Source organism: Falco naumanni, chromosome 3 (genome assembly GCF_017639655.2).
Source record: "Falco naumanni isolate bFalNau1 chromosome 3, bFalNau1.pat, whole genome shotgun sequence".
Taxonomy (NCBI): Eukaryota; Metazoa; Chordata; class Aves; order Falconiformes; family Falconidae; genus Falco; species Falco naumanni.
In genome coordinates, this window is record NC_054056.1 from 13,529,110 (window position 1) to 13,556,679 (window position 27,570).

At 48.6% G+C, this 27,570-nt stretch overlaps 4 protein-coding genes across 4 annotated transcripts; 3 read left to right on the top strand and 1 right to left on the bottom strand.

Moving 5' to 3' along the window:
* Positions 1 to 1,115: 1,115 nt before the first annotated feature.
* Positions 1,116 to 4,458, top strand: LOC121084269 (lysophosphatidic acid receptor 6-like). Its single transcript, XM_040585576.1, has 2 exons — positions 1,116 to 2,197; positions 2,962 to 4,458. The coding sequence occupies exon 1, from the start codon at positions 1,120 to 1,122 to the stop codon at positions 2,179 to 2,181; it is 1,062 nt and encodes a 353-aa protein (XP_040441510.1). The 5' UTR covers positions 1,116 to 1,119; the 3' UTR covers positions 2,182 to 2,197; positions 2,962 to 4,458.
* A 116-nt stretch (positions 4,459 to 4,574) lies between these two features.
* INTS11 (integrator complex subunit 11) lies at positions 4,575 to 16,173 on the bottom strand. Its single transcript, XM_040585575.1, has 17 exons — positions 16,086 to 16,173; positions 15,053 to 15,150; positions 13,989 to 14,062; positions 13,561 to 13,789; positions 13,328 to 13,426; positions 13,199 to 13,233; positions 12,377 to 12,515; positions 11,730 to 11,794; positions 10,867 to 11,056; positions 10,096 to 10,179; positions 9,462 to 9,551; positions 8,707 to 8,869; positions 7,788 to 7,895; positions 7,107 to 7,168; positions 6,219 to 6,361; positions 5,572 to 5,701; positions 4,575 to 4,740 (listed from the first exon to the last, which is right to left on the bottom strand). Exons 1-17 carry the CDS (start codon positions 16,111 to 16,113, stop codon positions 4,675 to 4,677), a joined length of 1,803 nt encoding a protein of 600 aa, XP_040441509.1. The 5' UTR covers positions 16,114 to 16,173; the 3' UTR covers positions 4,575 to 4,674.
* Positions 16,141 to 19,374, top strand: LOC121084271 (ceramide-1-phosphate transfer protein). The gene is made up of 3 exons (XM_040585579.1): positions 16,141 to 16,272; positions 17,051 to 17,259; positions 17,342 to 19,374. The coding sequence occupies exons 1-3, from the start codon at positions 16,141 to 16,143 to the stop codon at positions 17,853 to 17,855; spliced, it is 855 nt and encodes a 284-aa protein (XP_040441513.1). The 3' UTR covers positions 17,856 to 19,374.
* A 1,879-nt stretch (positions 19,375 to 21,253) lies between these two features.
* TAS1R3 (taste 1 receptor member 3) lies at positions 21,254 to 27,312 on the top strand. Its single transcript, XM_040587264.1, has 6 exons — positions 21,254 to 21,432; positions 22,478 to 22,778; positions 23,517 to 24,296; positions 24,672 to 24,875; positions 25,170 to 25,290; positions 25,888 to 27,312. Exons 1-6 carry the CDS (start codon positions 21,254 to 21,256, stop codon positions 26,820 to 26,822), a joined length of 2,520 nt encoding a protein of 839 aa, XP_040443198.1. The 3' UTR covers positions 26,823 to 27,312.
* Positions 27,313 to 27,570: the final 258 nt, after the last annotated feature.

Consider the following 27,570-nt stretch of genomic DNA (forward strand, 5'->3'; position numbering starts at 1 on the left):
AGCAGCTCACACCGAGCCGTCCCATGTGTAGCTGAAGGTCAGCTAAGGTGTAAAAGTGTGGGTGGGAAGGGTGGAAATCCCGCTGTGTCTCTCGCGTTGTCTGCAGGCATGTTAACCGGGTCTTACGACGACCTCGGCCTGTATCCTGTGCTCAACACGCTCCTGCAGAGCAGTGTTTGTTCCGAGAGACCTGGCACATCTTGTCTGCAGTGCTGAGCCCTTCCACTTACCGTTACGTGACAGTTGTTGGCTTTACTCCTGGCGATCCGCCCTGAACTCTCCTCCTGCTGCCACTTTATGGTTTGCGTAACAGCTTGGTACGGATGCCAACTACCTGTTTCAGTTCTGTGCTTTAAATACTATTTCTTCATTTTAAAAGGAAGGTTCCACACGTGCTCCGCAAAAAAACTGCGGCAGCAAGGTTGAAACAGCTCAGTCACGCAGACTGCAGGGCTAACTGTCACCTGGGAGCCACTGGAAAAGCACTCCTGCTTGTCTTTTTGGCACTCCTGCTTTCCTTTTTCCTGGGAAGTCTGCACAATCCAGCCCTGTGGATTTCTAAGGACAGAATAATAACATCATACACCCCTCGGCAGTGATGCAGGAATTTTGTTAGGGCTTAGGAATGAAAAATTAATGGCAGGACATCCAAAGGTGTATCGCTGCTACAGTTCTGTTGTACCGCTTCAGTTTCTGGCCCATCCCTAGCCAGAGCTATAGCTTTCCACGTCTCCTTTTGGGGCAGGGGGAATTGCTACCTCTGTTATTTCAGTATTGTCACTTTGTGATGATTTCAATGCCAGTGAAAACTCTGGCTACAATATTTCAGTATTGTCACTTTGTGATGATTTCAATGCCAGTGAAAACTCTGGCTACTGCGTAAACTTCAAATGCTTGTGTTTTAAATGATTTATTCTCCCATACAGCCACGCTGCTTTCCATCTAAATATACCGAGCGCAGGCGTCTGGATGACAAGACTTCACCAGACTTGACGTCGCTCAGCTGTGTGGCTTTAGCTTTTACCTGCTTGAGGTGAAATAACACTCAAGAACCTCCTGAGGTGAGGATGGCTTAAGACTCTTATCCCATGTCGGACATCCTACACTCCAGCAGAAATCATGGCAGATGTTTCCTGGACTGGAGAAGTCTCCAATGAGACAGCTGCCAATGCCAGTTCGGAATTCAGTGTGGAAGCAGACTTCCAGTATTGCTTGTTTACTGTCATCTACAGCATCGTCTTTGTGCTGGGACTGATAGAAAATGTCTTGGCTCTGTACCTCCTGTCCTGCAAGGTAAAGCACATTTCTCATTCCTATATATACATGATCAATCTGGCTCTGGCAGACACCTTGTTTGTTTGTGTGCTGCCTTTTAAAATTCATTACCACCTGAACTGGAACAACTGGATCTTTGGTGACATGGCCTGCAGGATAACTGGGACTCTGTACTACATCAACATCTACCTGAGCATTGCCTTCTTCACCTGCATCTGCGTTGATCGTTACATTGCGGTGCTGCACCCCTTCACGTACATCCAGATCAAAGTCATCCATTACGTGACGGTGGTCACGATCCTTTGGGTGGTCGCTCTGAGTGTCACGGTTCCACTTATCCTTGGAGGTCCCCTCCACAACAGAGGGGTGAGGAACACGACGGCATGTTTTGAGAACTTTGCTACGCATAGCTGGACTTACCGCATGGCGCCTTACAACATCCTGGCCTTAGTTTTTGGTTTTGTGATCCCATTTTCCATCATTCTGATCAGCTACCCTCTCATCGCTAAGAGGATCTCCCAGATCAAACACGCCGCTCGCAAGAGGAAGGCCGTGAGCACTATCTACATCATCTTGGTCATTTGTACTTTGTGCTTTCTCCCCTATCACCTCACTCACTTGTTCCACTTCTTAATGAGAATCCAGGTCATCCAGAATGAGTCATTCACCACCTTGATCTACAAGATGCGAAGGGTCACCTTAGCCCTGGTGAGTTTCAACTGTTGCCTTAACCCCCTCTTGTACTACTACACCTCTTCCAGCAAGAAGTGGCGCTTCAACCTCAAGCTCAGATTCAGGTCCAAAAAGGTGTACACGATCTGCGACCAGAGACTCGGGGAGTCCTCCTGCGTTTATAAACTCCAGCAGACACATGGAAATAAAAACCCCAGAGATGAAATCAACTGATCTACTTCGGAGTACGGTATTTATCTTTCAGTTTCTTTGAAAACAAAGCTGTAAAACCTACCCTTTTTTTGGTACAGTGGCTCTTACATCAAGGCAGCACTGGAGGGAAGGGCCTGACAGCTGGTTTTGTTAGTCAGCTGGGACAGTGCTTGGGGGAGCTGCGTTCCCTGACAGCACATGGTGGAACACTGTGCCTTGATGTTTTTTGGTCTCCTTTTGTTGACCTTCGGGGCTGGTAGGACACAGGGCTCTTCCCGGGCTGTACGGCTTTCCAGAAAGGGTTTATTGAAAGAAACCAGCCTCCTAATTGCCACTCTAAAAGCTGAGTGGCTCAGGGCAGTCCTGCTTGGCTTGCCCTATTTTGGAGGGATCCCGCGTTCTCCCCAGGGGCAGGCTGTAGCCAGCCGGGTTCAGAGCCTTCCTGCCTACATTCCACGGCCAAATAAGGGCTTCTCCTCCCTGCTCCTGAATCGATTGATCGGCTTCCCGAGGAGGACTTCAGCCCAGGGTTTCTAGCCTGCATGCCTGTGGATTCAAGCTGGACAGCTGTTAATGAAAGTTTAGACAATAACAGGTCCAGGTATTTCTCAGTCAGTTAACCCTGTGCGTGACCAGTGGTGAACAAGCTCCTCTCACGCCACAGCTGCGGAGGGGCAGTGACCAGGAGCTGGCACACCTCAGGCCCTGCAGTCCTGCCCGTCCGTCACAGCTCCCCGTTCACTGTTTGTGACACTGTGTTTGTATCTGGCCTGTCTCCCCCCCCCTCTTGTATTAACACAGCCGCCGAGACCTGCCGCGTTTTCCAGGCTGTGACATGGAGACTTTGGAGAGAAATTTATCATTTGTGGGTTATCGAGAGTCACCAGAAAACCACTGGCCTGGCTGACAAACCTGCTTCATAGCCAACGGGTTAAACAAGAGGATGTGATCTCTTTGGCAACAGCAAAACAGACTCGCTCTGCTGTTCCTTCCCACGCCACCCCCAGACTTACAATGTGCGTATGTGCTACTGCCCCGGAGGTGCGCAAGGCTGGGAGCAGAGGGGTCCCGGGGCTTGTTTAGCCAGGAGCAAGGGCTGCCCACCCGCGGCAGGAGCTGCACCCGCATTGCTGTTTCCACCGCCACAACGCAGGCTGAAAGTCACGCTTGGCCCGGCTACCTGGCGCTGTTCCTGGGCTCGGAACAAGAACCACTGCAGACCCTAAATGAGGGAGGGAGCAGGATGGTTGGGCAGAACGGTGTGGGGAGAGAAACGATCGCGTGTCTCTGTACAGTGCAGTTATACCTCTTTGCACAGCCATGGATGCTGCAGCTTCTGCCCGTACTCAGCCGGTTTTCCTATGGCAGCCGGTGCCACAGTCAACACTGGTTAAGGACGGGAGGGGAGAGGTTTGGAAAACAAGCAGCAGTGGTGCTGGGGTACACTGGGGGTCTTGGTTTGTGGGGAAAGCCCACGTGTTATGCTGGCAAGCAGGGGCTGAGTGTGGGAGTCTGTATCGATCAGTCAGAGCCAATTAATAAACCACTTTAGCAATGTGAGCTGGATGCAGCAAGCAGACCGAGAGCAGAGCTGAAATGACAACAAGCAGCGCTAAGCTTTGTACCAGACAGCTTTTGTGGGTGCAGTATTGCCTGTTAGGGTGGGCCCAACTCGCGTCAGTTACTGCTACGTGGGGGTTGGACATCCGTTAGTAATGATGGGTCTGCTGCTGCCCTCTCCCTTCCTGCATTTTGTTTTAGCTTGGAGGAATTTTTAACGATTGGTGAGAAAACCTCCTCAGACTTTTCTAAGACACTGAAAATAACGATTCCTGCCTTCCTTTGCCTGACTGGCAAATCCTTGCACTTGTAAAATGGAGATGAGGACAGCCTCCGAGGGGAGTACTGGGACAAATTAATCTTTTACCTTCCATGAGAGACTGCTGGTGTTGTCCCATTTATAGGCTATGGAAAAACCTCCCAGCCCTGGAGGGGCTGTTCTTTCCAACTAAGCACAATTTTTATGTCCTAGACAAAAGAGGGAATTTTTTTATTAGAGACTCCAGCCAGGAGTGCAGTTTTCCTGCAGGCTTGTCAGCTGTCACGGAGGGAAGTATGGATAATTAGAGAAGTGACACTGCTGAGTAAATAGCGTGTTTAGGGCTTTATACTGTCATCCATTATACTCTGCATTTTAATTGTGAAGCTTTGAAAGTTCCTTGTTTCGGTAGCACTGCTGAGGTTTCAAGGGAAGCGAGCTGGGGGAGGGGAGGGATGCTGTTATCACTCACCTCAGTGCTGGCAACTCGAAGCTTGTTCCTCAGACTCTTTGCAGCCGCGATGCCTCCCTGGATGGGTCTCCACTGGGGGATGATCGCGGTACTGTTGAACAGTATGCACTGGCACTGCACTAATTGAACACTTTAATTCCTTTATTAAAAGAAAACCAGAAAACATTCACCATGTAAACAAAATAAAATCTAAGTCTCTCTGAAACACCGCTGTGCCTGTTGCTCATGCCGTGCTCTGAGGCAGTCCCTTTTTCAGGAGGGATGTGAGATAGCTGCCCAGTTCTTCATCCTAGGGAGAACAGAGAGAAACAGGATGAAAGCCATCGCCTTCTACTTGACTTTCCCACCTGGGCCAGTAAATTCAACTCTGGTACTTGGAAACAGACTGAAACAATTCTTAGGCCCAGCACAATCTACTGTTACCGCTGCTCGGAAGCGGAAGCCAGTCCAGTTAGCACAAACCCATTTCTGGGTGCTCTTTCAAAACACCAGTGTCAAACTCTCATTTGTCAAAGTCGGCGCCTGGACCTGAGGTGTCACATTTGAGGAAAAGGACCATTTTTCTTGAAAGCAAAGCATAAAGAACCATTGATTTTTACTTGTTTTGCTTTGCCCTCAAGAAGGCCTTCCCTTACTGCAAATAAAGCATTTAAAAATACAGCCATAGAATGCGTACCTTTGAAAGGAAGAAAACACAATGACTATGTCTAATCTTGCCACAGCTTTGTGTTAGCTAGGTGTAAAACTTCAACCGACAAGCAGAAAGCTAAGAGATAGAATATAAAACACTGCCACGCTCTGTACGGCAGCAGTGATACAGCTGAGCCTTCAGGAGCTGGATACTACAGTGCCCTTGAAATGACTGTAACTATGTAAGTGCAGTTACTTCAGATCAGTTGCCTTGAGGTCAGTGGTCCCAGAGAAAACCGACTCAGTAGAGTTCCTGTAAAATGATTTGTACTAAACCTAAAATGGTGAAGAAAACAGCAGGGACTGGCCTCACCATCTTGACTCGAGCTACCTCAGTGTGGTGGCAGAGCGGCCCAGGGTGCAGGACAGTTCGGGCCGCAAGGAGTTAAGGTCAGAGCTGCCGGAGAAGCGTGTCTGCTGGTATTCCTACCTGGTAAGTCCAGGATACGAGCAGGACTTTGGTTCCTTGATCCTCTGAGTGTGCTGTGGCTTGGATAAGAATGGACTCCACTGTTATGGAGCCGTCGGGGAGGTGCTGCACGGAATAATCCTTCAGGACCCTGGTAAGAGAGAAGACAGGTGAGCTATTTTCAGTGGGGTCACCCCCTCTAGTTCTGGATCCCAAACACCAGCACATCGTTACTACCTTCAGCATGTCTGAGCCAGCAAGGAAGGGAGAAGGGGCCCGAGTCATAGCTTGCTTGGTTTGGTTCTTACATTAATCAAGTAGGGTTCCTACAGAATTTATTTCTGTAGCTCCAATGTGAACCCTGTTCATCTGAGCAAAGGGCTACTCTGAATCCGCCAGCGTTTCAGGTTTACCTGCTGCTGGCTTGTGAAGGAAGAGGTCAGGTGGACCGCTCTAGGCTTGGCAAAGACCGCGGGCTTGTAGACTGACTACCAGCCTCTGCCACTGCAGTGTAACTGCTGCGCTGGTTACATCAGCTACGCAGACTAAAATCTAAAAAGGAGAATTTTCTCTGTGTTCCCTGGAGGAGGGGGCACTAGCACGACCTACATTAAGTGTGATAAGCTGAAGTCCATCCCTGGGAGGGATAAAAGCGGCTACAGACTCACCCTTTGAGGTGGTTGTACACACGAAGCACCGTCTCATGTTCTTTCCGTGGATCCTGGATGTGAACGCGGCAGGTGAAACGCAGCTGATGTTCTGTAAGGCCCAGCTCCTTCAGGGCCTGCTCAGGAGAAACCAGGCGGAAGCTCTGCAAAGGAAAATACAAACCCCTTATAAACCATTTCTTTGCACTTTCTGAAGTTTTATTCCTGCTCACAGGTCTTTCTTCCTCACTGCAAAACTCCAGCAGGCAAGATCCTTTCCTTTCAATCTCTGAAATGTCTCAGCACATTTCTGTGGCTACTTGCAAGCAGTAACAGCTGGGCACGAGCGTATGACAGACAGCAAAGGCAGAGCCAAGACAGCGGCAAAACATCCACCTAAAGACTCACACCAACACCTTATTTCCCCAAGTGGAAGTTGCTCTCTGAATGGAAGCTGGTTTAACCTCTTTATCAGGGGGAATGATTTGCTTAAATATAAACATGAGGTTACAGGGTAAGAATTCCTCCCTTGGCACCTTTCCATCCCTGTCCCACAAACCGAGGTGTACCAACAACAGGCTGCTTTGGGAGTCTTTTGGTTTTTACAGGCACAGTGAACCGGGAGCACCTTGGATTCGGAGATGGAACCCCCAGTTTCCTCAGAGTGGCTGCAGGGGGCCAGGGGGGGAAACAAGCCTTAGGACAGAAGCAGCTCTTCAGATTTACCCATTTCATGAGACTACCTGTGAGCATGCACCAGACTGACCAGTAAAAATTCTACCACCACCCGCCCTGCGCTCATGAATAGCAAGATCCTAACTCTGGAGTTGTGGGACTAGTGAGGACTATCAGTCAAGACAACTGACAAGCTAAAGAGTCTGTTTTACAGATTGCTCTTCTTTTACTTACATTATCCTTCATCATTAATGTGCCATGCATTAGCTTGGGCTTCTTGGCATCCGGTAACAGACCTAAATCGAGGCCAATGGAAGAGAAAGACGACAGTGTTAATGACGATGCACACACTTTTCACACCAGATGACTGCTACAGTACCAAACAGATTGGATTTCTGAGTCCCTGCTCAGGTTCAGAGACACAGATTTTACATCTTTGTTCTCCTGTCCGTTGGAGCGCCTGGTGCTTACACCATTGTCAGAGCTCCAGGCACATAAGAAGCCATGATTAGTAATACAGAGCAACTGCCTCCCTTCCCATGGTGCTTCCCGATTTGAAAGGTTTTAGATAGCTTTTTTAAAATTGGGTTTATAAAAGTAATTCTAGTTTTCACAGACTTAGCGAGTAAAAGCATCCACGGACTTTGTTTTCATAGGGAATGGGCAAAACAAGGTAGTGTGCGTACTTGTTTTTAAAAGTTATTGAATATACAATCCCAGCACAGTAGCCACTTCATCTCACAGGAAGCCTTCTCACCCCCTATGTGCTCATAAAAGCAGTTCTTGTACAGGAAATGCTGCTGTCAGCCACCACTGCTGCAGGCAGCCCTGCAGCACTGCTCCCACCTAACGCAAGCAGCATGCGACACAGCGGCAGGGCCCAAAAGATGAAATCCTTGGCTCAAAGCGCATCACCTATTGCTGTTTCTCTCTTCAGGAGTCCCAGGGATATGTCCACTGGAATGCTGGGATTGGTGAATATTGTGGCGGTCTCCCCGTTTGCAGGCATGTAACAGTTGACATCTGCAATGTGAATGACCCACGTCAGAGGGGCTGCGGCAGCAGCATGGCCAAGCCCAGGCCGCCAGCGCACCCACAAGCAGCCCGCGCGCAGCCTGCGAGCGCTGTCGTTTTGGCAGAGGCCTCTCGCAGCTGTGCGGGACGGGGAGCGAAGTTTAACAGCGATCTGCTGAAAATTAATACCAGGGATTTGAAAAGAGGCTGTAAAGTAGAACTGCTGCCCAGACTTGAGGCTCACAACCTTACCCGAACCCTCAGAACCCGCCTCGGGGCAACACCCAGCAGCCTAGCTGTCCTGACCCCCTGCAGGGGGTGACACACTAACAGACTGCAACAAAACGGCCCCCACTGATGCTGCTAACAAATCACTGCAGTGACATTGTGACAGTGACCATCCCATGTGAACTCTATGCTTTCTCCACTCGGCATTTAAGAGCTGGCTGTTTCCAAGGAATAATTTTTTTTTTTTTCCCCAGAGTTCATTCCATTTAACTGCAGTTGCTAACTTACAACTTCAGCTGTACCCTGCCCACCTCACCTTCTTTTAGGAGTCTAAAGAAATACAAATTCAGTAAGTGCTGAACTGTAACAATACAAACATAACAAAAAAACCACCTACTTCAAGTCCAAACGGACATTAAAATTAAATGAGCTTAACATGTTAAGATATGTCATGGATACTACATTTCCGAAGGGTGCCCGGTCCCGTGTGTTAATTATGCCTGACTGTGCTGAGGTCCGGTGGATTGAGCAGGTGAGCTGTAAGGCCTGCCTTCTACCGCCGTTCCCTCTGCAGTACCAACACCATACGTACGAAATTCCTGTTCTATTTTCTGCTTCAGAAACTCCATTTTCTTCGCTTCACCATGGACCAGGAGAACGTTTCGTGGCTCAGCCTGGCGAATCAGCTGCATTATTCCCTTGGCATCTGCGTGGGCACTGAAGGACATGTACTCCACCTGCATCTTTACTTCCAGCTGCAGAGGAGCAGAAAGCACGGGCTTTGTGGGTCAGGAATCGCTGTGGCTCACTACAGCTTGTACACCACACGCAAACAGACCCCCCAGACTCCTCCGTATTTAGTTTAAGGCAGGAAGCAGAACAGCTGAATTGGAAAATGAGGTTGGAGAGGGAGCTGCTTCCCAGCACAGACCGCAGGCGATGCTGTGCAGAGCAGCTTTCAATAACTTAAGGATCAAACTGCCCCATTTCAGAGCACGGTACATGTCACACATCTGCCAAAACAAATCAATATTTAAGGACAGCTGGTATCAGGTTTCTTAGTGTCCCTGTCTGCCTAAAAATATATCAGTTTTACCTAGCTGGCTAACGGGGCCTAGTTGTTAAACATCCTAAATATGCCCCTGACAAAGTCTTACAGCAGAAAAAAAGACAAACTGTTGCTAATGTAAAGTATGGCAAATGGGAAGAAACCCTAGTCCAACCGTTAACTGGGCATTTTCAATGCTGTATGTAGCACGTTCCCATTACAGGTACACGGTGGCGTAACTACCACCTGAAGTTCTGAGGAACTTCCCCAAAATCCTCTTCCTTGAAAATAAAACTTACTATTTGTCTTCCTTCCATTTCCAGCTTGCGCTGCCCACTCAGAATCTTATGGCCTACAGTTCCCTGCACACAGTAGCCAGGCATGATGACCTGAGAAGGAAACCAGAAACATCTACCAACTCGGCACGTGGACTGTGCGCAGCGTAGCTGCCGTGAACAGAAAAACGGCCACAAATGCATAATGCTGATGTTAATTTGTGTTCCCCCCATTACACAGACCACCCCACACTGGAAAGCTGCTTGCTTTGTTCTGCAGCTTGCGAACACCCAACCCCAGCACACACATCAAAATGAAACTAGAAAGCAAACCGCTGAAATCTATACACCACTAAGGATTAACGCTAGTTACAAATGTCTCTGAAGCAGCTTCATAGTAGTGAAAGCATTTCTGAAAATAAAGTCTCCCACAGCCTCCTGTCTGAGACAATGACCTCCTCCTCTGCGTGCCCCGTCACACACAGCAAAGAAAACGCAGTTTGAAAGACTCTGCCCCGGGCTGGTTTGGTAGAGGCCTCATGTCCCTTACCCCCAGGTACTCAGGAAAGCCTTCCCCACAGCCTCTGCTCCTACAACAGCATCAGTGCCGCTACCATGTTAACACAAAACATCACTCAAGGAAACAAGAATTTCTTACCATATTCTTTTCATTCCCTGCCCATTTCCTGAAGATTTGAAGGGACTGTCCCGCATGAAGCATACCAGGCGTTGCAAACACAACCTGGAATTCGAAGATGTGCCAAGAATCACCACACAACACAGTTTTTTTCCATTACTTGTAATATATAAACAAACACCCTAAAACTGTGGAGTATCCACTAATACACGTTACAGCACACTTACTACAGCAAAGCTCTAATGGGGACTTTTCCTATTTTATTTTTTCCAACCTTGTCTAATTTTCATGGAAGTTGAACTACTGTTTTAGGAAATTTTTGTGAGCATCCACAGTGCCTGATAAAAGCTTTGAATGGTTTTATAATGGCGCTATCATGCTCGGCAGATTCCTCTTGCAACTGCTGCCTAATAAACCAGAAATAAAACCAGCAATAAGAGATTGTGTCGGGAAGGGTTTGCCTCCTGACTTAAGTAAAACAATATACTGTAAAAATTATCATTTGGATCAAACCCAGAGGTACAGATTATATGAACATGCAATCATTTTTATTTTCTCTGGGCATTTTACCTTTACTGAAATAAAGATGGAAATATCTTTAATAGTTACAGAGATAAAAGCACTCAGCCTGGCCACAGAAGGGTTTTAGATGGGATATTAAAGCTGATATTAATGGGGTAGAGGATGCCTAGCTTTTGCAACTGCCTGTTTGCCTTAGCCAGAAACAAAATGGTACAAAAGCAGCTCCCTGAACCTGCAGCCCTGCCCCATCAGGTGTTAATGCCCACCTACCATAGGCCCTGGGTTGTCTGCAAAGGCCCGATCGAACGCTTTGATGTGTTTGAATTCAAACATGTTCCTCTGCACAAATGTTTTCCGGATTTTCTGATTCGTCCAGGTGATGAAGAGCTTGTAGTAATGATTGGCCTTCTCTGTCAGTCCCGTGGAAAAATAAATTGGAGCCTTCAAGTTCATTCTTTCCCTGTAGAAAGAAGCATTCCAGATAGGTGTGAAGGCCAAGTTAGGATCCTAGCTATCCATGCTGGAAGTCCGTAAATCCATGTAGGCACCAAAGATATTTTTTAGTGCATACCCGACTCTCAACAAGCTACAAATCAGTACTATGACAATGCTACGTCACTATGCATTAGCTTTACTGAAAAGTAGCTTTAGCCCAATTCACCCCCTCACCCACTACACACAGCTTCCTTCTGTTACAAACACTAATCACTCTGCTATGGGAAATAATTAAAAGCAGTATCATTTAGTATTATCAAAAACATTTCCAGACAATGTTTATGCGTAAGTTTAATACTTGTTCATCCCTCCTCGCACTCCCATGAAAACAATTTTACAATGTGACAAAGACGCAATCGCGTTTTTTAAAGGACAGTTGATCCCAAGTGTCTGGGGGAGGAGTGGAGAGTGACTGGGGAGAAGAAAACGTTAGTTTCCTGCTTAGAGCCAGGAACATGGGGAAGTACGTGGAAAGAAGTAATTCTGCAACTGCCAGCACGGGCCGACGCAGAGAGGAATATTAATGAGAACAGCTGTACTAAACAGGCACGAGAGAATCACAGAAACCTGCCGGGACCACAGCACGAGGAGGACAAAAAGGAGGTGAAGGAGTCACACACAGGGGAGACTGCACTCACCAGAAAGTTTCCAATAAAATGCAAAGTTCCTGGGCACGTCCAAGGGCAAAAACTGGGATAAGAACCTGCAACAGAGAGATGATTTACAGGCTGAGAGACCCAAACCGCCATCTCTGAACAAGCCTTCAGTTCCCTCTCACTCTCTGATACACTTTTTGCCGACCTTTCTTTCCACAGCAATGTGGTTTTCTGCAGCTTTGGAGCAAAAGGCACTGAGATTTGATGAGCACCTGCCTGCTCGGCTAAGACCTCTGTCACACACACTGAGGAAGATCTCTGGCAGGGCACGGTGCTCATGAATACATTCAGTTCTGTCCTCTCCTGGGTTATACAAAAACAAGTTGCTGAGAGCAAAAATTCTGGCATCGTTTATGGAAATGGACACCAAGATGATACCCTCAATATTTGCAGACTGTAAGCATAGCACTTCCCTTACTCTCTCATTAACTCATAGTCTGGTTTCCTTCCTGCCATAGTTTAAATGCTTCATATTCTCTCTTTTAAGGTACAGACGGAGGAATATAAAAATTCTTTTTCAGTTTCACATAGTAATCATACATAGGTGCCCGAGTTAGCACTACAGAGCCAACAAGAGCTTCACAGAAGAAAACCAACATCACATCACTTAGATTATCAAAATGCCATACCTTCCCTCCTCTTTCTACAGTCTCATGAACTTTCTTCAAGAAGTCTCTTTCTCTGCAGCGTTTGGAATCTCTGATAGTTGTGGCATAGGTAGATTCACTTATTAATAAATCTGGGCGACACTTATCGATCCAGGCAGCACTAAAACAAAAAGAATTTTATAAAACACCAATCAATTTAAGAGAAGGTAGCTGGCACTTCTGATCTGCAGGTCTCAAAGGTGGAGAACGTCACCATCTCCATTTGCAGGAGCTGCAACACGATGCAGATGTGCATCAGCTTCCCAAAGCCACCCAGGAGTTCTGTGGCAGCACCAGGACCCTCTCTTTGCAGGCTATGCTTTCTTTAAATTAATCCAGTTCAGAAGAGACTACAAATTTTGAAAAGCAGTCCTTCTCCAGTCTATTACTTGTCCTAAATGCATTAAAACATTACTCTAAATAGAAGTATTCTAAATCTCTCATATATCCTAGTAAAAATAAAGTTTGTCATTGGCACTCTCTTAGAAAGTAAAGACATTTAGAAGATACCGTGACAACAAAACATTTCAAACATCTAAGTCCCATTGTTATACAGCCTTAAAAATAGATTAGTGTGAGTATTCAGAAGAAGATTACATTAAGGTCTGTCTGGAAGAATCAATGCAGATCTGTTCATTCTCACAATTCAAAATTGCATTTATCTTTCCAGCAAAAACATCACTAAACATTCCAGTCTCCTAACAAAGAATCAATGCTGATAAACCCCTAGTATAAACAGAAGCTGTGCTAAAATCTTCCTGGCAGAAACATATACAACTCACAGAAACTCAGCTTCCTACTCACCCTAAATGTCTGTCTGGTGTCATGTTATAATCGCCCTAATGGAAGAAGAGAGATCCGTTAACATGCTGAAGGTAACCGGATGGGCCATTAAAAGGCGGTGCAGGTATCTACGCCGTTGTCCTTACTTACAGTGTACACAACTGACTCGCAGCCAACCTTAATCTGGAACATGGCTGCTCCTAGCACATGGCCTGCATAGTATGCCTTGATCTCCAGCTCCTCATCCACCTACACAAACAGGCAAATGCAGCATTAGAGCAAACATTAAAAAAAAAAACAAACAAACACAGACGTAAAATTGCTCTGCCTTCTACAACAATCCAGTTGGTGTGACCCAAGAGTATGCAGAAATGATCGTTTACCTGAACTGTCTGGTGAAGATGCACAGCAACTACTTTTTTCATACAGTCTTTAATCATTTGAGAAGTGAAGAAGTTTGTTTCCCCTTTCTTATCTACAGTTATTTTCCGATAGTCCTCCAGGAGGATGGGGCAGATGGCCTTGGTAGGATGCGTCATGTAAATGGGCCCATCGTAACCGACCATTTCACTGAAATATGGTAAAGCTCCACAATGGTCCAAATGAAAGTGGCTGCAAAAAGACACAAAGGATAAAGGAAATGTGGCACAGGAATTTAGCTTGCCTGGTTCTCAGATCTTGCTTCAGATTTTTAAAGCTCTGCATGACATAGAGGAACTAGCCAAATGATGAAAGTTTGGGTTGCTAGGGACACTATACAAAGCTTTCCCGTTTCCTATTTGAGCTCTGACAAGGAAGGAAGCTTCCTCACCTGATGATCACGCAGTCTAGAAAGTCAGTCAGCCTTCCATTCTGAGTAATGTAAGAAAAGTCAGGAAAGCGTCTCTGCAAAGACAGGAAAAAAAACAGGCTATCTGTCACACAACAAAGCTGGTTAATACCACATTACTAATCCAACAAAACAATGGCGTGGATGACCTGGAACGCTGGGAAGGTGCTATAATCCATCTCGAGGCAAAACTGCAGTAAGGCAGCAGACCGCACCAGTGTCAGCAACACGGTAAGAGCTGCAGGCAGCACCATCAGTGGTTTTGGGCAAAAAGTGTCAAAGAAGGGAAGGGCTGCCAGAGGGCAGACAGGGAAACTGACCTCACGAATAAATAAATTACAGCCAAGTTGATCTTCAAAGTAAAACAGGTGACCAATGCGTTTTAGCTTCCCCGCAGGCATTAAAGCAGAAACACTCAAAACCTTTTCTCTAATGGTGCGTTTGCCGTGCCATGCTTTAGCTCTGCCTATCTCACAGAGGATTTCTGCCATTACTCCTTTCCTGTGAGTATCAAGTGACCAAACATCTGGAGTATTTCCTGGCGCTCTCTCTAAAGCATCAGAGATACATCACACAGATCCCGCAACTAATTAACTGCCCAAAACCAAGCGCTGTATCAAGAGTAGCCTAGCTATGCTTTAAAGCATTAATCCTGTCATTAGAAGATAGAAGAAATACAGGAAGACCAAAACCTCCCCAAATGCAGCATTCACAGCTTGCTGAGTATTTTTTGAGTCCACAACCCTGGGAAAGGATGGTCAGATGGTGGCACAGACCAGGAATACCTCTTATACGGGAAGGCAACATGTTGGGGGGGTAACAGTTCATTCTCTGGCACAATCCAGCTCCAGCAGTGGCTGATACACGAGCCCAATAATGCACATCTAGCTAACGTTACCCCCACATCACCTAAGATGAGCCAGGCCATGTTCAAAATAAAAGGGAACGGAGCAGAACAACGCACCAGGAGCCCTGCTGGGAAAGGCCAGGCAGACGCACCTGGAAAGCATCTCTACACCATGTTCAGGCTTCTCCACCATACTCACATCATCGTTGTAGCCCATGTGCATCCCACAGTCAAGCATGACATTTTTCCCGGCAATAGACACAAGGATACAGCTGCGCCCCACATCCTGGCCAGCTCCTGACCCAAGCAAAAGAAAGACAAATAAGACATTTCTGGGAAATTTACAATCACTTCCCAAGAGAAGCATTTAACAGTCCATACAGAGTTCCTAGCCCTTTTCTGATGCAAGAAAAGACTACGTTCTTTCGCCCAAGCGAGTACATCTGTTGCAAGCAGATCCTGCAAGCAAGCAGAGGGTAAGCAAATCTGAACTGACTTACCTGAGCTTACGAGAGGGTCTTCCAGCAGCAGCTGCAAAACTGCAGTGAATACAGCACTGCGCCCAAACCCATAAGCAGTTCAGATGCAGGGCACGTGTGTTCTCTGCCCACTGCTGTGTGATCACAGCTACAGCTTTGAGTAAGAGTAAAATAATCTCTTATCTGGAAAGGACTAGCATGGAACTCAAAGTTCCCAGGGCTGCACTGCCTCAAGTAATCTTCCTCTCAGTGAAAGCACAGACCTCTGTTAAGAAGACTCTCTCGACTACAGCCAGGTCCATACCAAGCCAGAAAACTATTCCCCAGGATAAAGCAGCTTTGTTCAGCACATCCTCTGCCCTCACAGTACATAAAGGTATCCCAACAATTTCTGTGCAACCAATAAAAAAAGGAAAGAGAGAAAAATTTACTTCCTGTAGATCTTTAACACGGTTAACTAATGCTCTATCAATACTGTAAAATACTATGATGCCTTTACCAGTATGCGCTAATGAATCCTGTAATCAAAATAAAGAGTTACCAGGCTGTTTGAGTCTCAGTTGATTCAAAAGGAGGACAGTAACATATGAACAAGAATCAAATCAGGATGCTGTGTGATGCGACCCCATGGCCAGCTTTTGGTGGCATGGAAAGGCACACATGTCCCCAGCAGTCCAGCGCATATTACTTTGAATCCTAAACTCCACAGTTATTCTGTGTTTCTATTCCAGGATGATTTTAGATTGGACTTACCCAAGGGAGTGACTTTGATTTCAGGCATTTTAACAAACTCTAAACCTCAAACTGCATGGCAAATTATTTCCGAAACACTCTAATGGGGACTGCAAAAAGAAGAGAAGATTTAGCCTGTTTTACAGCTGCCATTTCAATTCTTTTTCAGTACCAGACAGAAGACTTAAGCAGAGGTCCAACTTCTTCCTGGAGGGAAGACAGTCAGAAAACACAAGTCAGATCAACACAGGGATGATTAACAGCTCCTGGCAATTCGGGCCTGATGGGCTTTGGTGATGGGCATCAGCGCTGTGAGCCAGGAGCAGGGGCCGCGCCTGCAGGCAGGGAAAGGAGCAGGCTCCTGCGGGGCAGCAGCAACGCGGGGTTTCTTTATTCATACCATACACAACGCCGCATTTCTGAGCGTGACCTGGCAGCGCCTGCTGGCCTTCGCCCTCATCGAGGAGCCGGTGCGAGGCAAGGACAGGCTGGCCCCAGCCCCGGCCCTGGTCAGGGAGAGCTTGTGCAGGGTGTGGACGAGCCAGCCCCAGCCCTTGCCAGGGACAACCTGCGTGAGGAACAGCCAGGCCGACCCCTGCCCCGGTCCGGGAGAGCCTGTGCGAGGCGCAGCCAGGCCAGCCCTGGCCCTAGTCAGGGAGAGCCTGTGCGGGGCGCAGCCAGGCCGGTGCTAGGCCTTGTCAGGGAGAGCCTGTGCGGGGCGCAGCCAGGCCAGCCCTGGCCCTAGTCAGGGAGAGCCTGAGCGCGGGACGGACAAGCCAGCCCCGGCCCCGCTCCGGCCCTTGCTGGGGACAACCTGCGTGAGGGGCGGCCAGGCCAGCCCCGGGCGAGGTGCACAGGCCGGCCCCGGCCTGGCCAAGCTGCGTGAGGGGCGGCCAGGCCGGCCGTGGAGCTCCCGCCAGCCCCGGCCCCACACCCCAGAGCGCAGCCCCCCCGGCCCCGGCCGCCCCCTCTCACCGCCGTGCCGTGCCGTGCCGTGCCGGGCCGGGCCGTCCCCGCTCCTCTCCTCAGCGCCGCCGCCGCGCAGGCGCAACCGGCCCCGCGCCGCCCCGTGCCGCGCGGCGATGGCGGGCGCGTTCAGCCTGCGGGAGGTGCTGGCCGCCTTCCAGGCGTGCGTGACGGAGCGGCGGGAGGTGCTGCTGGGGCCCTACCTCAGCGGCTGGCGGGGGCTCATCCGGTGAGTGCCGGCCGGGGCGGGGAGGGGGAGGGATGGGGGGGGCCGCCGCCCGCTAACGCCCGCCCGTCTCTCCCGCCGGCAGGTTCCTCCACACGCTGGGCGCCATCTTCTCCTTCATCTCCAAGGACGCGGTGGCCAAGGTCCAGCTGATGGAGGACTACTGCCGCGGCGAGCAGCGGGAGCAGTACGTGTCGCTGCAGGCCATGGTGCGCTACGAGCTGGCCCAGGGGCTGCTGGACGCCCCGGGGCGCCCCGACTCGGGCTGCCGCACCGTCCTGCGCCTCCACAGGGCCCTGCGCTGGCTGCAGCTCTTCCTGGAGGGGCTGAGGACGGCCCGGCAGGACTCCCGCACCTCCACCATCTGCACCGACTCCTACAACGCCTCCCTGGCCGCCTACCACCCCTGGGTGATCCGCAAGGCCGCCACGGTGGCCTTCCGCACGCTGCCGCCCCGCGACGCCTTCCTGCAGATCATGAACGTGGGCACGGCCGAGGAGGCTGTGGCCATGCTGGGAGAGGCCTTGCCCTACATCGGCGATGTCTACGACATCACCCAGCAGCTCTTTGCCCAGCACGAGCTGCTTGACCTCCCCTGAGGGGGGGCACCCACCCCAGCACCCACCCAGCCCCGGCCGGGCGAGCGCGGTGCCACGGCAGGGATGCGCAAGTGCCTGGTTCTCCGTCCCTGGCCGCTCGCCCTTCCCTTGTAGACAGCTGAAGCTGGCAAAGCTATTCAGGATGCCTCACTTCATATAAACGTGCCGATTTTTTAATATATATATATATATATACACACACGTATCTCCGTCTGTATGCACGTAGAGCCTGGGCTCTGCACTAACAAAGCGTGCTTAAGGGATTTCTTCCTGAATTCACCTTCAGCACCCCAGCTAGCCTGGGAGGAGGTGTTTTGCTTTCCTTTTTAACTCAAACTCTACAACTGAGGCAGCTCCTGTGCGTTTACATCGATAGTTAGGACCTCACGTGACAGCACAACTTCCAGACGTGGCATCAACACACTTACCTTATCATGCAAGCTCACATTGCCACTTTTTTTTACAAGCTTGTGCCCTTGGATAGAGGGGGGGGGGTGTGTGTTACCTGTTTACCCTCTGTTACGCTGTAACCTTGACTATAATCCTGAGCAATGCACATCTTGGTCTTTGTGTCCCTGTGGTCACAGACTCATTCGATTACTGCTGCTATTTCTCTGTCCCCTAGCACTAAAGAAGGAAAGGGTCGTGCAGGACACTTAAGACTGTACCTTGCTTTCCAGCCCTGCTTCTAAAATTGTGTTGTTATGATTATTTTTTTAATGAATGTGTCAAACGTCTTCAAAAATGACTTCTCTTACTGTCAGGGGAGAAATCCAAACTTGCACTGTTAAGTCACTACCTTGTGAGGCTTATGGCTTCTATTGCAAATCACTGTATACAGCGGGGGTGTCTGTATATATACACCCCGAAGTATGTAAAATGAAGTTTACTTAGCTTTTTGAAAGCTGGAAAAGTACCACGTTGTTAGTTCTGTGAGGGAGAAGCCCACAGGCTGTAACATGCTTTACTGTATCTCAGATCGGAGGCATTTTAGTCTAATATAACATTATGTAATTCAGGAAATCACTATTACCTCATGGAGATGAGACTTAACTGGACACTAAAGTATGTGAATAACGTGCTTCTGAAGAGTATCTTATAAGCTATCTGGTTCTGTGGGGCTGGAAGGGAGCAGTTCCACGTTAGAAACTACAAAATGCTGGGCCTCCCTTGCTGTCTGATGCAGATACAGCTAGTGTTTCGTCTGTGTAGTGTATTAAATGCCTTAAATTATGTCAGATAATGTTCTGTGTCAAGTCAAAAAATGTTGAGGTTTCTGGTATTGGTTTATCACTTGAGGAAATGGTAGTATGACCACATGGGAAAATGAGTGGGACAAGGGAGAAAAAGTAATTCTCACCTATTCCTCCGATGAGATAAACATTGATGTTGAAGATTAACTTGATTCTTGCCATTAAAGAATTTATCAGTAGGGGGAAAAAAAAAATATCGTTGCTGTAAGTTTATAACCATTCCTTTTGTGCAAAGTATGCCTCAAATAAAATACAGCTTTCCATCAGTCCGCCTGTTCTCATTAAAACCAGATGCTGCCTAATGGTGATTTTGGTTTCCTGGTGTCCTGCTCTGCCTCCAAACGACGGGGACCTTTTTAACAGCCCCAGTGAGTTACCACGGAGTAAAACGAAGGTCTACACTTGGCTTTCGGCAAGCTCAGAGCCTGGCAGCTTTCACTAATGGTGCCAAACTCAGAAAAGTAAAACGTTCCCCAGCAGCGAGTGTATTTGAAAGCTGCAATGGCACACAGATTCACTAGAGGGTGTTGAATATTTTGCACAAAAGTCCGTCGCATCAGCTATCTCCTGTGGCACAGCAAGCACGGACAGGAGTAAGTAATTGTCTGTGTGAGACTTCCACACCATGCAAACAGTTTTTTTTGGGGTTTTTTTTTTTTTTTTTTTTCCTAACTCTCCCTCCAGGCAGCTGAATTTGTATTTTGTAACTTCTTTTGAAAAAGTTCTTAGTTAAAGCTAACACTTGAATATTCCATTAAGGGGAAGGTGTCCTCAAAAGGATGTCAGTATTAACATGTCTGTGTAATGTAGCGATAGATACAACTGTTGCTTGCCTGAATTACTCACATACTTGGCTTTCTCCAGCGTACCTGCTTCTCTTCATGCACGGAAAAATACCCTACCCTTGTAGCAAAATCGGTGTATCACTGTGGCAATATAAGCAGTTTTTATGATACAGTATAAATATATAATAAACCAATAAAATGCAGTCGTTTAACTTTCCAATTTTGAGCCTATCCTGTTTTCTACAATTCAAACATGACAGAAAAAATGCAAACCACGATGCAACCTAAATTACTATGCTGTGGAACTTACACCTAAACCAAAGTTTTTAAACTGAAGTTAAAGTCACAGCTCAGGGTGAGAAAAATTTAGATCAGCCAATAACAATTTCCTAAAAACAGCAGAACAGCTCACCAGCCCTGCAGTTCAGGGATGGATTGCTCCAGACACGTTCTTGCGATGCACTGAGGAAGATCTGATTGTCTCCACAGTGAGGGAACCTTGAATTTAAGAACAAAAAAAGAATAAAAATTACCGCTGTGTAAGTTTCCTACCATTACCCTTTAGTTCAGGCAACAGAACACACTATCCTGAAGTTCATTTAAAAATAAACTACATGCCATTTATTCAGTGCAGGCTGCTCCCAAGTGAACGTTTGGGTGGGAGACAGCCAGGGACAACCTCGGGTGACAGCAGGAGGCAACGCTGGCGAGTAAATTTTTTCCTCCCTCAGCCTCCGTATGGGTAATGGTTGCATGATGGTAACAGGCACCGCTCTGCACAGGGCACTTCAGCTCATTGGATTCTGGTCCTGCCAAAGTGCCTTCTCCTTGGTGATGCTTTGAGGCGAGCAACCTGCACTCATTTTTTAAGATCTGCTCCCAGCATTAGACAAGTCAGGCTGTTTGTGAAAGCTGTAAATGGGGACAGTTTCCACAAACATATTCCGTTAAAGATGAGGGTTCTTCTTGGGTGGGGGAGTTAAAGCAAAAAAAGGTGTCCAAATTAGAGTGAGGCACCTGAATTCTGCCCTACACAAGTCCAGAGCTGTGACAAGGACCTCAGTTAGTCATTCTGCTTGAGTAAGGGCTACTCACTGAGCAAAGGAAACCAGGATCAGGCCAGTGATTTGCAACCAAGTGCACTCCCAGGGTGTTGCGTATTTAACTATTGCCCACTAAGCACAGAGTTAGACATTCAATGCATTTTGCTAAACAAATTCTTCCCTGTTATTTTCATCTTCCCAAGTTCTATTTAAAGAGACCTCCCCGGAACCAATGAGACTGAATCCGCTGCCCCGTTCCCTCTCCCACATTCGCTTGGCGATTTCCTCGCAACATTTCCCCAAAAAATAGACAAATAATGGTCCCTGACCTGCTGCTGGGCTTGAGCTTTGGTTGCGCAGCAGCCCTCAAACCCACGTGCCTATCGGCTCAGTTTCAGCAGCCGGGTGATTATATCATAGGAGGCTTGTTCCCTCTTGGAACGGAGACCGTAAACCTGACGGCACGATCAGAGCCCACACTGGTTGTGTGCAAAAGGTAAGAGGAATCTTAATTTCATGAGTAGTTGCTGGGAAGAGAAAGGAAAAGAAAGCAATCCTGAGAGCAACTGATGGTCCCACAGCCAGGCGCGAAAGCTGAGAGGGAAACAAGGATTAGCTCCAAGGTGCTGGAGCGCTGGTGTACGGCACCATCCATTTCTGATCCCAAAATGGAAAATGTGTTTGCATTTTCTTGATGCTTCAGCATCTTCATGCTATGGCAGTCACACTTCAGGCACAACCAGCCCCATGCTGATGAAAGCTTTTAGTAGCACCCGCTTCCTTCGTGTGTTGACTCTAACACACAGAGGTGCCAACGTTGCTGTCGCTTGCACTGCGCTCCGTGGGCAGATGACAGGTGGAGATGGCACCATCACCTTTTACAAGGTAAAAGGACACTCAGTGCTGTGCACAAGGCAAAGGGGGGAAGGGAATCACCTACCCTGCAGGCTTGCCACCCTGTGAGCAGTATTTGCTACTCAGTTACCCCAAGGGGGCTCGCTCCATCCCACCACAAGCTCCTTACAGCTCGTTGTGAGGAGAACGAAAAGACAGGCTAGTGTCCTACGGAAGCGCACAAAAGCGTGGTCCAAACTCTTTGTGTCTTTACAAGCCATAAAGCAGGGGATATGCCCAGTGCACTGAGCTCTACAGCGGAGGAAAACCCCAGGAAGGTGGACATCTCTCCTGAATGAGCTCACACAGCACTTTGGGAGCCCCTGGCTTCATGGCCAAAGTACACAAAGCCAAAAGCAGGGGGTTGTCCGAGTCTTGACCCTCTCAGCTAAACACGCTGGTCTCTCTATACCTCTGCTTCTTCTCCTGTGATGCCCAGAGGATATATTTGCTGATAGACAAGATTAATCAGATTTGAAAGGTGCTCAGAGCTTTCTCTACTCACAGAACAAAATTCACAAAGGCTATGGGGGTACAGGGATGCTCTGCTGACAGTGGCAACAGACAGGATGCTAAAATGTCGAAGAAAACCTGACCACCGTTGTAACAGCTCGATTAAACCATGTTAATTCCACCTCCCTTTGCAGGTTATTTGTAGATGGTCTAATATGGGCTCTCGGGATGAAGTTTGCCATCGATCAGATCAACAACTCCACTTCGCTTCTCCCAGGAGTCCAGCTGGGCTACGACATGTGTGACAGCTGCTTTGAGCCAGTGGTGGCCTTACAGCGCAGCTTGCTCTTCCTGACCCGAAAGGGCACCACGGGCATCGGGGTGCTGTGCAACTACACCGACTACCAGCCCCGTGCAGTCGCTGTGGTAGGACCACATAAGTCAGATCTCTCTCTGGAAACGGCCAAACTCTTCAGCTTCTTCTTGATCCCACAGGTAAAGAAACTCTCCGGAGAAGGAAGAATTCTCCTTTTTGCTGGGGGAAGGGTTTGGATCAGCAACACTGTCGATGCTCTAGGTCTTTGAACCTAGAAAAGACTGGAATCTGCGCTTTAACAGTCGATTCCAGCCTTTTCTCTGCCACAGATTTCCCAAGTGATCGTGGGCAGGTCACTAAACTTCCCTCCTGGAACACCCTCCAGTGTCTACCTTCCTGCAGAGAAGAGGGATAAGTCAGGCTGCTCTGTGATCCATGTAAAATGGGAATAACGGAGCTCCCAGCGTAAACTGGGAGCATCCCATGAAAATACACCTGTGACTAAGTACTCGGGTACCACAACAGAGCGAGCTATAATGCTCAGGTAAATTTAGCCCTGAGCTAAGATACTACTGAACCTTGGGTGTGCCGCCCTTTGTAGAAAGTAGCTAATTATCACTGCCATTAATGCTAAGGGCTGGTGCTGTGATGACGGACACCACTGGCAGTGGAAGGAGATAGCCACGGGGGACAGTGCCACCAGAGGCAAGTGATGGGCCAGTTCATGGTTCTTCTGGTAAATGCACCACATCAAACCTCTCCCTTTAGATGAATTCTTCCTTCCCACTACCCTGACCCAGCATTTTGGAAATTTTAGCATGCTAAGGCTAAGCAAGGAGGGCGGAACGTGATCTGGACTGTGAACACTTCCCTCCGTTTTACTCCTTGACTTGCGTTGTCTCTTCTCTAACTTGCAGGTCAGCTATGGAGCCAGCAGTGAGAAGCTCAGCAACACAGAGTTGTACCCATCTTTCTACCGTACTGTTCCCAGCGATAAGAACTTGGTGGAAGGTATGGTCCTGCTACTGGACAAGTTTGGATGGAACTGGGTTGCCACCATTGGAAGTGATGATGAATATGGCAGAGGAGCCCAGGGGCTCTTCTTCAACACAGCTGTCAATCACAGCATCTGCATTGCATTCGAGGGGCTAATTCCTACAGACCTTGCAGACCCTAAAGCCAAAACCCAACTGGAAGATACCATTAAGTTAATTAACAAGACCCAAGTCAACATCATTGTGCTTTTTGCCTTTAGTCAGCCAGCCCAGGCCCTGCTGGAACACAGCATCAGGATGGGACTAAGCAAGAAAGTCTGGATTGGCACTGAAGCCTGGATTTTGTCTGACATCACTGCCTCCACCCCGAACGTTCAGAGCATTGGGACGGTCCTGGGCTTCATTATGAAAGCAGGCACAGTCCCTGGCTTCCAGAAGTATGTCGCTGATCTCTTTACCTCTGTTCAGCAGGATGAATTTTGCCAGGAGACTAGAGAATTCCACCACCCCACGAATTCCGACACACTGGACACACGTTGCAGAGAGTGTGACCACATCTCGCTGCAGGAAGTCTCGCCTGTGCTGAGGCACTCGCAGGTACAACCAGTGTACATCGCCGTCTACAGCGTGGCCCACGCGCTGCACAGAGCGCTGGGCTGCACCCACCAAGCCTGTCCCAAAGCAGCCGTCAGACCTTGGCAGGTGAGTAAAGGTCGGGGGGACAAAGAGCAAGTATTTGTGCCCTATTTCTGCACCAGAGCTGCACGCAGCTGGACAGGGAGGGGGTAACGCTGCGCTCCTGCCCCCTGCCCTGCTAGGAATACAGCATCAGCAATTCCTTCAGCCAGGCAACCCCCTGCATCCCCCCACCCCGGGTCTACATCCTGGCTCCCGCTAACTGGGCTTGGCACAATAGACAGAGCAGTCGATAATACACCCAGAAGGCCAGTAGCTGCAATATTAACCCAGGGAAGGGGCAACCGATTTCAGCCAGAAATCAGCTTACTGCTTTACCATCCTCCAAGCAAGAACATCAACTGTCCCCATATTTACTACTAATTTTCATTTTCTCCTCAGCTGCTGCACTTCATGAATACCCTCCCGTTCAAGGTGAACGGCCGAAGTTTCAAGTTTGATCCATCCCACAGCACTAACACTGGCTACAAGCTTATATTCTGGTCCTGGACAAACAGCACCCTCACACATCTGCCTGTAGGCAGCTACGAAGGGTCCTTGTACGTCAATAAGTCCCAGATTCGGTTTCACACTGCAGATCAGAAGGTAAAGACAGTCAATCGCAAAATGAAGTAAAATTATTTGCCACTTTAGCAGGACTGTTCCTAAGGAGCTCTTAGCCTGCGTGCTGCTCCGACGGGATCTGGGGGGGATCCAGTCGTGGCTCCTCTGCAAACACGTAACGTATCTCCGTTGTGCAAAACTAGAAGGCGGCATTCCCAGCTCTGTGGGAGATTCAGACCCAGGGTTGACCCCAGCGCAGCCAATTTCCAATTTGCTCGGTGACACCGTGCTTCTCCTGAAGGCACCTGGCTGACATTCGTTCCTCCGCTTGCCTAGGAACCCGCATCCGAGTGCTTCAGGCACTGTAAACCAGGACAATTCAGACAAATAAAAGGATTCCACCTCTGCTGCTACGACTGTACGGATTGTCCAGAAAACACCTTCTGGAGCACTAAAGGTGGGGTATGAGAAATTAAATGGCTTTAATTCTCTGTATTATGTCTATTTACTGGTGGTGGAGGTTACACAGGCTTACAGAGTGAGCTCTGCCTCCATGAATCACTGCCAGGGCAGAATATTTGCCTCCCTTTTGTTGTGCTGTGCGTTGCCTAGCCTTGCTCTACAGATCCTCAGTGGGGGACCTTCCTCTGTTGATCCCAAGGACGCGTATGTTTTATCTCAAGAGGTAGGAGAGAGGGGTATCATGGAATTTGAGGGTCACAGGTAGAAAAGAGTCATAGGATGAAATTCTGGGATCTTCTGGAAACTGGTGATCCTCCCTGGGGAAGGGAAACAGAGCCAAAAAATATGTGGACCCTTTTTGCGGGAGGGTGGAGAAAAAGAAGTGGGGAGGGGGGGAAACATTAAAAAAGAAAAAGACCAAACTATCAAAAACTCTGGAGATCCAGTACTTGGGGGTGGGGGAAAGTAGACAAAGCAGCACCCAAACTAGCCACCCAACTCATGAGTGTGATCCATCCTCAAGGACTGCCTGCAGCAGGGTAGCAGCACTCCACTGCAAGGTGGTCCTCAGCTTCTCACTGCTCCTCTGCAGACAGGTCCACCTGCACTCCCTGCCTAGAGCATCAGTGGTCCCCTGCCCGCAGCACACAGTGCTATGACCGCAGCGAGAGATACCTCTTCTGGAACGAGCCGCTCACCATCGCCTTGCTAACGCTGATGTCCATCATCATATCCCTGATCTGTCTGACAGCAGCGCTCTTTTTAAAGAATCTTGAGACTCCCCTTGTGCAGGCTTCTGGAGGTGAACGGAACCTCTTTGCCTTGTTCACACTCACGCTGCTCTGCCTCAGCTGCTGTCTCTATATAGGGAAGCCCAGCAACAACCTCTGCGTGCTCCAGCAAATAGTCTATGCCCTGTGCCTCAACGGTTGTTTCTCCACCTTCTTCATCAAGTCCCTTGAGATCACCCTGGTGACAGAGTTCCCTCGCTGCGCACCCACCTTCCTGGGCTGGGTGACCCAGAGGCGGGCCTGGCTCCTCGTCGCCTTGTGCCTCCTCACCGAGTGCTTGTTCTGTTGCTGCTATCTTCACCTGGGCCCTGACTATCTGCTGTCGGACTACAAGTCGCTGCCCACTGAAGTTCTGCTCATGTGTAGCACGGAGTCCTGGTTTGCCTTCGCCCTGATGCACGGCTGCAATGGCTGCTTAGCCTTCGTCTGCTTCCTGTGCACGTTCATGGTACAAACGTCTGGGAAGAAGTACAATATTGCCAGGGGGATCACATTTGCCATCCTAATCTATTTCATCATCTGGATCTTCTTCATTGCTATTTTCACCACGCTGAAGACCGTCCTCAGGTCTGTTGCTCAGATTGGTACCATTTTGGCAAGCAGTCTGGGTATCTTGGGGATCTACTATATCCCCAAATGCTACATCATCTTGTTTAAGCCTCATCTGAACACAGTGGATTATTTCCAGAATTCCATCAATGAGGAGCCAGAGGAGGACTCCATGAACAGACAATAAACCAGATCCACTGTCACCTGCTGCTCAGCGGAAGGTGGCTGTATTGCAGGGAGGTAATTCTGTCTAAGATGACTCCAGCAGTCTGAGCTATAAGCCTCACCCAGGTCACTTTCCTGTAAAGGTCACTGGTAATTTCCATTTCTTATTAACTAGATAACTGCTCCAGAGATATATCCATGAATCTTTTCCCAGGCCCTATAAGAAATTTTGAATATGTTTGACAGCACAGAAATAATAACTAGAAAACCAGAAGGGAATCACATGGAAAGGTGTGAGATTACAGACCACAAATCGAAACCCTTGTGATAAACCAATGACACCCAGTCCCTACCTACACAGCGTCCTCTCTAAAGACCTTCTCCTAGCATCTCCTATCGTCAGGAAACACAGCTCCTATGCAGGCTTCCCCCTGTGAGACACAGGAGGCAGGTGAGGAGGGGGAGGGAACAGACAGAGAGAACCGAAGGTCCTGCACGCTGCTCCGTCACTGCAGCCCATACACCTGATACGTGTTTGTGCGCTTCCTTTATTAAAAGTGGAATCAATTACATCCTACAGCCTCTGGGTCTCTTTTTTTAATGGTTACAGTCAATGCAAACTTCTCACCTTCTAGGTTGGGAAGCAACCCTGCCCCATTGTCCTGTAAATAAGATTCCACGATGAAACACACCGATCCCTCGGGCTGCCCTCTGTTTAAACAGAGGGGCTCCAACTTACCAGTATGGCACCAATTTATTTTTTTGCTCGT